This window comes from Drosophila yakuba, chromosome X (assembly GCF_016746365.2).
Source record: "Drosophila yakuba strain Tai18E2 chromosome X, Prin_Dyak_Tai18E2_2.1, whole genome shotgun sequence".
NCBI classification, from domain to species: Eukaryota; Metazoa; Arthropoda; class Insecta; order Diptera; family Drosophilidae; genus Drosophila; species Drosophila yakuba.
In genome coordinates this window covers 10,797,920-10,808,042 of record NC_052526.2, presented here as the reverse complement: position 1 = coordinate 10,808,042, position 10,123 = coordinate 10,797,920, and the positions used below count along the sequence as shown (strand labels likewise).

The following is a 10,123-nucleotide window of genomic DNA, read 5'->3' as shown; positions in this document are numbered from 1 at the left end:
AGTTTCGGTATTGCAGCAGCTATGAAAATGGTAACGACGCCATCAGCCACATAACCATGAGATGGGCGGGACTGGCCGTGGGCGTGGCACTGGGTATGGTCGAACCAACAGGTGCCCTACGTACGAGTAGATTGGGCTCGCCCTACTTTATGGCATCAAAACTGGGGCAATATTACAAAAGTTAGGTATAACCACATGCCACAATCGTATTTATCGATTGCATACTTGAAAACTAACTATTTTTTCCCAGTGTAGTTGCACTTGCCCTCAATAAGTCGCCGAGATTATGATAAAAATGTTATCAGCATAACATGTTGTACTTCCAGTTGATAGCATACGATTTCAAGGTTCTGTTTTTAGGAAAATTGAGATAGTTTCCTGCCTCTGAGGTGGCCAGAAATCAAACAATAAGCAAGATTCAACAAAAAATTTGTTTATCTAACAAAAAAAAAAGAGTGTATACATAGGGAAATAAATAAATTAGGGGTATAAAAACTATAGCCTATCGCTTGGTCGATTACAAGTATGTGGACTCGAACTTTTGGCGCATCTTAAGTTGTCGTTGTTTTCCGGGAAATATGCTGAAACTCTTGATGTTGAGCGCCCGCTGGAGCATTCGGATGGTATAGTCGGGCACCAGGCAGGCCACACAGGTCAATGTGATCCACAGCCAGACGGGCAGTGAGGCCAACAGATTGTTGTACGCCCAGTAGATGTCCGTGTCATAGTCCCTGGAATATTAAATATTCCATATTATATTAAAAGTGAAATGGGAACATTTGCACTTACAGATTGATTACGTTGTAGATAACCGTTGTCACTATGAAGCCCACAATGGATATGATAATGGTGAAGATGTACCAGAAGGACAGGTACATGGACTCGAGCCACAGCTTAAGATTGACGACCACCACCACCGTCCACATGAGCAGGGTGCCGAAGCAGGAGAAGGCCACCGTCTGGCCATAGTTCAGGATCACGTTGTTGTAGGAGAAGAGGCAGAAGGCGAAGTAGAATATGATGACGCTGTGGTAGATGGCAAACAGCACCCACATGAGGAAGTACGGCCAGTGGAGTTGCTTGTTGTCCGTGTTCTTCTTGTACAGCTGTGGTGTTCTATAATCAAGTTGTTCTAGTTTAGTTTTAGTTTAAGATATATAGCAGAGCCATGGTTACCTCATCAACTTCTCCTCGGTGTATGGCTTCTCGGAGATGGCGATGAACAGAATGGGCAGCGAGGTGTATATCACATTGTACAGGGTGAGGAACAGCGAATCGTAGACGGAGGACGAGGAGAACAGTGTGTGGAACTGGAACAGGAACATGATGCCCATGAAGACGATGTTCTTGTAGAAGAAGTACAGCACCAGCAGCGACAATCGGACACTGTGATAGTGTCCATGGACGAGGAGCAGTCGCTTGAGCATGCAAAACTTGGCAAAGGCAAAGTCCGCACATCTCGCCGCCTGTCTGCCCTCGCGTCCCATGATGCCAATGCCCACATGGGCCTCCTGGATCATGGACACATCATTGGCGCCATCGCCAATGGAGGCCGTATTGTAGTTCTCATTGGAGGACTTGATCAGTGACACCACCTCGCTCTTCTGCAGCGGACTGAGGCGGCAGCACAGCACCGCCGTGCACTTGACAGCCACATCCCGGAATTCCGAGCTGGCCTCGGCCAAGGCCACGCCCAAACTCTTGCCGTCGATGAGGAGGGCGCACTGCTGGCCAATCCCGAAGATGATCTCACGGTCCAGGGCGTTCAGGTGGAGCAGCATCTCCTCCCTGTTCTTGCAGTCCACAATGAAGTACTTCTTGGCATCGGGTGGTATGTGCCCACAGGATAGGGCTATATTCAGAGCCGTCTCCACCTTGTCGCCCGTTAGCACCCAGATTTTAATGCCAGCCGCCTGCAGGGACACCAACGTATCGGCCACGTCGTCCTGCAGGGCATCCTCCACCGCTGTCGCACCCAGCAAATCCAGATCTTTGCAAGAAACACAAATTAAATAACGTGGCCTTTGAAAGCTAAGCACTAATACTCACTGCTTTCGATTTTGGCATAACACTCCTCGCTGAGCTGCTTTCGATTCTCGAGGGAGCTGTTCGCCTGTGCCAGCTCCACGAGGAAGTCCTGGTACTCCTCCTCGCCAATCAGCCGCCTGGCAATGGCCAGTGTACGCAATCCCAGTCGAGCGAAATCACTGATGTGCGCATCCGTCTTCGTGACCAGATCCGCTGAGCTGTTGGCGCACAGTGGAAAGACATAGCTCTCGGCACCCTTGGTGTAGATCCATCGCCTGCCCTCCGTATCCCGGACAATCACGCTCATGCGCTTGCGATCCGACGTGAACTCCAGCACATGGAGCCGCTGGAAGGTCTCTTCCCTGGGCTTCGCAAACGGTCGCTTGTAGTCCATGTGCGGCGGTACAATGCGCACACGGAGTGTCTCGTCATCGTCGCCGGTGTAGACCATGCCCAAGTTGGCACACGCCTCCACCAAGGCCTTCTCATCCGGACTGGACGCCTGATAGTCCAAGGTGCTGCGGAAAGGGATGGTGAGGGATTAGGATGCTTCTCCAATGATTAGCTAAGATTCACTTACAAGATAAAGTCACGGATTTCGTTCTTCCGGCGCTGGGATTCAGCCCGCACCAGAATGGTGGGCTGTCGGGTGAAGGTGGGCGCCGCGTAGGATTCCCGGGAGGTGGTGCTCGGTGAGCGGAAGAGCACGCTGGCGGGCGGAGTGCTGGCGGTGACCGGGCTGGTGAGGTAGGCATTGGGTGCGCCATAGGAGTGGGCCCTTCGGTGACCCGGCGCCTGGCCATTGGGCGCCTCCCACGACTGCTGCAGATCCTTCTCCGAGGTGGAGCGTCGGAATTGCAGCGAAATGGGTCGAAAGTTGGGTGTGGCATCCGCCACACCGTTGGTGGCCACATTCAGGTCCGTTTGGCTGACATTCTGGTCGCTGGCGGCAGCATTGTGCATCCGATTGGAGCGCGCAAAGTTGGGACTCCTCTTGACCACCACCGGACGCTTGCGACGCTCCACGCCATAGCCGTCGTCGGAAACCAAGAGTGGATTAACATCGGATGAAGTGGTCGTGGAACTGACGCCATTGGGATGCGCCGACACCGAATTATCGATGGTGTGGCTCACATTTAGCTCGCTCTGCTGACTAGCGTTGTGGCTCTCCTCGGTGATGTCCGAAATGGAGTACATCTCCGGCGGACCCGACTTGATGGCCGTCACCGGCTCCCGCTTGGCCGTGCCCGCATCCGCCTCCTCCAGAGATCCGGAGGCCACCTGAACAGTGTGGCATATGGACAACGCCTGGAAGAAGACACGCTGACTGGCCTGCAGGATGTCATTGGTCACATTTAGAAAAGGCATCGAAGTTATAGGGTGTAACAAGAGACTTACGTTAAACCTATTGATGTCCAGAAGCGCCTTGGTCTCCTCATCCTCCAGCCGCGTCTTCTTGAAGTGGAACTTGCTGCCATTTATGGAGCACTGCTGAAAGTTCATCTCGTTCTTGGTCAGCGTGCCCGTCTTATCCGAGAACAGTATATTGATTTGGCCCAGTTCCTCGTTCAGATTGGAGGTGTTGACCACGCACGGCTGATCGGTCTCATTCTCGTAGAGCTCAAGGTCCCACTCCATAAACCAGCTGCCGATGACGCGCTGCAGCTCGATGGTCACGTAGAGGGAGATGGGTATCAGGTAGTTGAAGAGGATGAGGAATGACAGGTAGTCCTGCAGGAACTGCTTCACACTGTAGCTATCCGTCGCATCCCCCAGATAGGTCAGCTTGGGTATCACAAATAGTTCGTTGTACCTGTATATGAAATAGATTGTTTATTTAATCAATTTACGATTATGAATTTAGGAGTATGAACTAACCTCTTGAGGAAGTACAGCAGGGTGACGATGGCGATCAGGGCGAGTAGAATGACGATCAGGAAGCGATTGATGTACGTCTCGCTGGAGGCGTTCTTGTTCCGGGTGAGCCGGCTGTTCAGCTGCAGCTTGGAGATCATGCCCGTGTAGACGGCGCAACCGATGACGCACTCCGTGTTCTTCACCCGCGATCCGCGGAGCAGGACATTCTCGGCGGAGAGGGGCAGCACACGGCCATCGCCGCCCTTCAGCTCGATCTTGCCATTGAAGCTATACAAATCGGTGGTGGGACTCTCGCACTCGATCATGCCCAGCTTGTGCATCTCCGGCAGATCGACGGTGGGCAGATCACGCGGCACCATCAGCGTCTTTAGATTGGACTCCCCATCCAGGTTCGCCGTGGTGATGAAGCACTTGCCATGCGGATCGGTGGAACGCAGCAGCACCAGATCGCACGGCACATCACAGTCTCGCTCCACGACGATCAGTTCGCCGGGTATCACGTCCTGCGACTTGATTATCGCCTCCTTGCCATCGCGGATGACAGTAACTAAAGTGTTAAGAAATATATTAATTAATTGGTATTATCATAGTTTATTTGTTCACCCACCTGGCGAAGAATTGACCACATTATCAGTTCTGTATCGCAGGATATCTTCATATCCTTGCTTAGCAGCGGTCACAGCAATTACAAATACTAGAGGTAAAAGTGAGGTCATCGGCGACACTGGACTATCTGAAATGAAATAAAAATGAAATAGATATATATATATATATATAAGAAATAGTGTAATATAAACTTGTTGTATTATTTACCAATTAAAAGTGATATAATTGTCATCACCAGGAAGTAGAAATTCGCAATGCGGCGAAATTGCTCCAGTAGATTTTGTGGCAGGAATGTGATAAGTGTGTATTTGGTGGACTTGATGCGATTCTGGCCCTTTGGCCTTTTCTTTTTGACATCCTGCGGGCCACCGATTTGTATTTGCAGCCAATCATTTGCTGTACTAACTCTGGAGCCCTGGAATATAATTGATAATAAATAAATGACAAGGAACAACAAATGGTAGACCTCTAGAGATAAGAACTCGAATTATCGAAGTATTTATGAGTTTTGCTAGTGAATCAGCGTCCATTTTTGGCCACTGCCTGATGGCATTGATTGTCGAATTCCTTAAAATGTTTATTATTAAGATTAATTAACTTATTCCGGCAGAAAAAGTTGTTTATGCAGCAAGCTACAGTTAAAAAGATCGATAGAAAAGCGGCTAACTAACCGAATATTCTATTAAATTGTAATTTGAAGAGATGCTCAGAATATCAATTCTTTCAGGGATAAACTTTAACGACTTTAGCAACAAAAGAGCAAAAAATGACAGCACTATACTATGTACTTTGTTGGTGAAGAGCTTGCGCAATCGCCTAGCAACTTAAGTAAATATCACGCATACGCCACATAAGCCAGATGTAATCTTATAGCAAAGAATCGCTACATTAAACTCAAAACTGATAATTCCAAGTAGTGACCAATAAGTAATGGGAAAGTGCCATTTTGGGGAGTATTCGTTTCATTAACCACACACACACACCTTATGCCAATTCCAAAGGAAGGCGTCCTTGAGATGAAAGGATTCCTGATCGGCCCACGGTGTCTGGCGGTGGTGGTCTCCTAGCCGATCAATGCGTCGAAATCCGCTCAGATGGTCATGGCCAAAGAGATTCATGGTTCCTCATTCTAGGATTGGCGCACTTGGCAGCGGTGTGACCACTGACGCGCCCGATCATCGCTCACCAAGCTTTTGCCTCAGACTCACGCCGGTAGCTCTGATTTTTCCGGATGAGGGAAAATAGTTGTTCCTTTTTCTTGTTTTCTCTTGTTTTTTTATTTTGTTTTTTATTGCATACGACAATTCTCGCGTTTTGGGGCAATCACATTTTCAAACACCTGCTATTTGGCTATTGTTAATTATTGTTTATTCATCGACATTCGATCGCACATAGCTCTTGTATGCACAATGGAGCGGACCTCTATGATGTACGTATCTATGGGTGCTTTTTTGTTCACAAATCTAACTATCTAACTAGATATGTTAGAATGTTGAAAACGAAGTGGAGTCTAAGCACTGTGCCAAGTAGCCAATAACGTTACGGTCCACCCTAATGCACATACACCCATTTGTATATTTATCGACTTTTTCTCAGCACACTTAAGTGTATAACCTTAAAACGATGTTAAGTGGGCAATTTTAACACTTCAATTGAACAGTTCTATGGTGCACATCCACGACCATTGAATCCACACATGTAGTTATACACATTGATTTTGTATTTGATAGCTTTGTACTTTATATCAGTGCGTATTTGCATACGAATTTACATAGATAATATCTAGAATATCCACTCCACTTGTACTTCACACACACACACTGCGTATCTATTCACTATATCACAACATTCAATGTCCTTCCGAGATACATTCTATGTGTAGTTTAAAAACTAGTGGATCGCGAGAGAGCCGCTTGATGTGCGCCAGTGCAAAGCCGTTCTCACACTGAGAATTCGATCTGCATTTCTATGGCTATTCGGATGCCATACCTATACCTATACCCATAACCCATACCCATACCCATAGCCATAGTCATTCCCATTCCGATTCCCATTCCATTTCCCCATTCACAGCTTCAAAAATCGGTCGTACTGGCGCAGCTTCACATTCAGTTTCACATTCAGCTTCGGGCATCCAATAAAAAGCTCGAAAACTTATTGACGTCGCCAGTTCAAGTTTGCCATGTACCGACACACGATGAAATTCAGGCACTCAGGCATTCAGACATTCACACATTCGGCAACTAATAGGTTCAAAGTGCATAGTTAATTTGGCGTATTGTCAATTCGATGACGTCCCACTCAAATCAAATCTCATCAAATTCAATTGCTTAAGATCTTGCACTGACTTTCTCATTAAACAACTTTTACTCAACTTGTGCATTATTACAGAAGGAAGTTCATATTTAGAAAACATAGCTTTATGTGCTTGTTAGGTACTCGAAAGCCATTGTTTATCTTTAGAGCTAATAAAAATGAGTTCTATTGAAAAGCGTAATGTTGATAGATTACAAAATGAGTTAATGTAGTACGTAAGCACTGATAAAGTCTTTTTATTTCAAAACAAACCCCATTTTAATTCACAAACACCTCACTTTTACGTATTACCCTGCTAAACATGGAAGTTTTCCATTAAGTTTTGCCAAACAGTTTTTAAATACTCCCTTGAGCAATTAAAAATGGGCATTTTCTGAGATTCTTATTCCAAAGAGCGTAAGCTTTCCCATAAATTGTTTAAATAATATAACAGCGCAAAGCCAACACGTCGTATACGTAATTTCTGTGCACTGAAGAATGACTCACACGATGACCATAAAACTCGATCAGCTGGCTTAAAAAAGGGTATAACCCAAATATATTTTGAAAAACCAACCATTGGGGTAGATTAAAAAGCAATTTGAAAGACGCTGGATTTTCAACACACTTAGAGTTCTAAGTTTAATAAAGTTGCAATCCACTTTATCTAAGCGACGCTATCTCATTTTCACTCGCATATCGACAAACGACGTTGCTTTATAGCCGCTTATCTAATATATAGAAATTCGTTGATGGATATGGCGACACACTCACATAACTGACACACAAGAAAACCTTAACAATGTTCACTCTGTTTCTCCCTGTCGATATTACACAACATGGAGTGGCCAAAGTGCCGGAGGACTCACCCTTTTCTGAAAAAGTCTCTCGAAGAACTTGCCCATGATGTTGCCTTGATTTTATCCACTGCGATTGGGGCCTAAATCCTCACGAGGTTCATATACAAACGTTGGCAATTTGGGGACAATGTGACACCGACGCGAAACAATAGCATAACTGACTAAAACTGACCGATTTCTGTATCTCTCTAAAATACTTCGTTACCACGAATTCGTCGTATTGCTTATCGGTAATAACAGTTTTTTTTTTTTTTGCTTTTTTCTTTTTTTTTTTTTATTTGAAACCAATAGCCGACTAGCCAGGTAATCTCTTTGCTAGATTCCGATGAGTAAGGTATTTCCGATCAGTTTCGTTTCTGTAAAAGCCGAACCTCGCACACTCTCGCCTTCAGGATAGACCAATCCTCTCCGAGGTGGGCCTAGTATTGTTCCATCGAGTTACCATGATTGTTGCATTGTTACTATATGATTGTTTAGCTAGTTAAGTTATCAGATGGCTGAATGCATTGGCATTCGAGTCTTTTGGTTGTTAGGTTCACAAACGAGCAACGTGCACGTGCATAGAGCCTCCGTGTGGCAAACTGATATCCGTGCCGGAGTAGCGGGTCCATCATCCCATATCCATATCCTCAGCCAGTAGTATATGGCGATAGTGTTCTCTTCTTGAGAATACAGCCAGTATGAAGCTCTCTGGAGCAGCGAAACGCACCCATATCTAACCGCCTATGTGTAGACTGCCAAAAAAATAACTGATAAGATTATGGGTATATCTGGGCTGCCGAGCACCTCAGCTGACTAATCGGGGTACATTTGAGCGGCATTTGGATGGCATGTTTCCCACTTGGGTTGGGTTCACTGTAGCGCCGAGCAATAGATATATATGCACATACTCGTATGTATGTTGGATATACAATGCAGAATTTCGTCACCATGATCGAGGTAAATTTCTAGCCAAACTCAACATCTTCTCGTCATTTTAGGGTCCATAAATTTCGATAAGAGATACGGATTTCGAGGGGGAGTAATTTTATCACAAAGCTTTATCACTTCAAAGGCCACATGCACTGGAGAAAGATGGCTTTACCACCTCGTATTTCACAATTTAATTAGCGCATTAGGTCTTAAGTATTGCAAATAGTTTTGTAAACTTAATAACTTGGTTTTGAATTTTTTTAAAACTTCATCATCCACACACACGTTACCCAAATTCATATGAAACTGTGCAAATTGTAAAAATAAACGAATGCCAGGATGTGTGTTTTTTTGTGATATCTCTGCGATGGGCAAACCTACCATGTTTCTGGTGACTTAAATAAGTTTGAAGAGTTTGAAGTGCTCCGAGGTCCTCGAGCCAAACAAACGAGTAAACAAACGGCGAGCTTAGTGGGCGAAATAGTATATATAAGATCGCTAGGGATCACAGATATCGTATATATAGACTACTGTATATATATATATAGATTATTGTAGACCGAAACGAAAGGAAAGAGAGACCTTCCACGCGCAAACTGATCAATCGGCAAACTGTCGAAGAATTGTTGATACCGATACCACTAACAAAGTCGCCATACATACATATGTACATATATTCACAGCCTGACGGACCTTTCCATGCATGTTCATGTATATTCATATTCATATTCATATACACATACAATGTATTTATTTATTCTCATAGCCAAACCCATACCGTACCCATATCGCACCGGGGTCTTACCAACTTTCAGATATCCCTTTCCAGCCAGTTCGCAGCCAGTGCATTGCACTCTCCAATAGTTGGTAACGCCATGATGGCTCCTACGATCCTCAGAGCTGCTCTCTTAGCTGTTTTTATTTGTATTTTTGTTTTTTTTTTTGTTTTATTGGTAGCCCCTTTCACATGGCGCTCTCGCGAGCGAATAAGCCCGCGGGTTTGCCATCCGTCGAAGAGATAATGTCGATAGCAATATCTTATCGCTCGGCATTGAGCGGACTCCACAAACGAACACATATCCCTCGGGGCTTACGGACAAGCCTATCTGAAACCGTGCAACTTCCAACTTCCACCTTGACTCACTCACTCATCCCGCCCAACAAGTCTGCATTGTCTATGCAAATGCGAATGTCCCATGACCCTATCACCTTATCACCTTATCACTGGCCACGCGATGAGTCAAAGGTAAGCTATATGCAAATGGAACTAGCATTGTGTATCAAGACCATAAGAGTCCTTTCTACGCTTCGATTTCGATTTAAGCTGGATTTCTAAGGAGTTATTAAGGCCTTGCTGCAATCACACCTTAGAAAACAGTATGTTTTATATTGTAAACAAAGGTATATGGGTATAGTATAGAGGCAACGATCTTAAGAATGAGCCAACATGGCGGATGAGTAATATTTGAAACATATCTAAAGCTACAAACATGTTTAATATTTTGCCAATTTAACACTTGTCATTGCAGGTAAATCCTACTATT

The 10,123-nt window shown here is 45.2% G+C and overlaps 1 protein-coding gene across 5 annotated transcripts; it reads right to left on the bottom strand.

The window, feature by feature from the left end:
• Positions 1-425: 425 nt before the first annotated feature.
• Positions 426-9,145, bottom strand: LOC6524969 (phospholipid-transporting ATPase IF). Of its 5 annotated transcripts, none has more exons than XM_015190514.2 (10): positions 7,677-7,849; positions 4,720-4,927; positions 4,514-4,639; positions 3,907-4,453; positions 3,427-3,841; positions 2,609-3,360; positions 2,050-2,546; positions 1,177-1,990; positions 790-1,116; positions 426-731 (listed from the first exon to the last, which is right to left on the bottom strand). In XM_015190514.2, the coding sequence occupies exons 1-10, from the start codon at positions 7,710-7,712 to the stop codon at positions 518-520; spliced, it is 3,936 nt and encodes a 1,311-aa protein (XP_015046000.1). In that variant the 5' UTR covers positions 7,713-7,849; the 3' UTR covers positions 426-517. The 5 variants fall into 5 exon arrangements, with proteins under 5 accessions (XP_015046000.1, XP_002100809.1, XP_015046001.1 ...); XM_002100773.3 differs by lacking the exon at positions 7,677-7,849 and adding an exon at positions 5,496-6,523; XM_015190515.3 differs by lacking the exon at positions 7,677-7,849 and adding an exon at positions 8,961-9,145 and having other exon boundaries at positions 2,609-3,841.
• Positions 9,146-10,123: the final 978 nt, after the last annotated feature.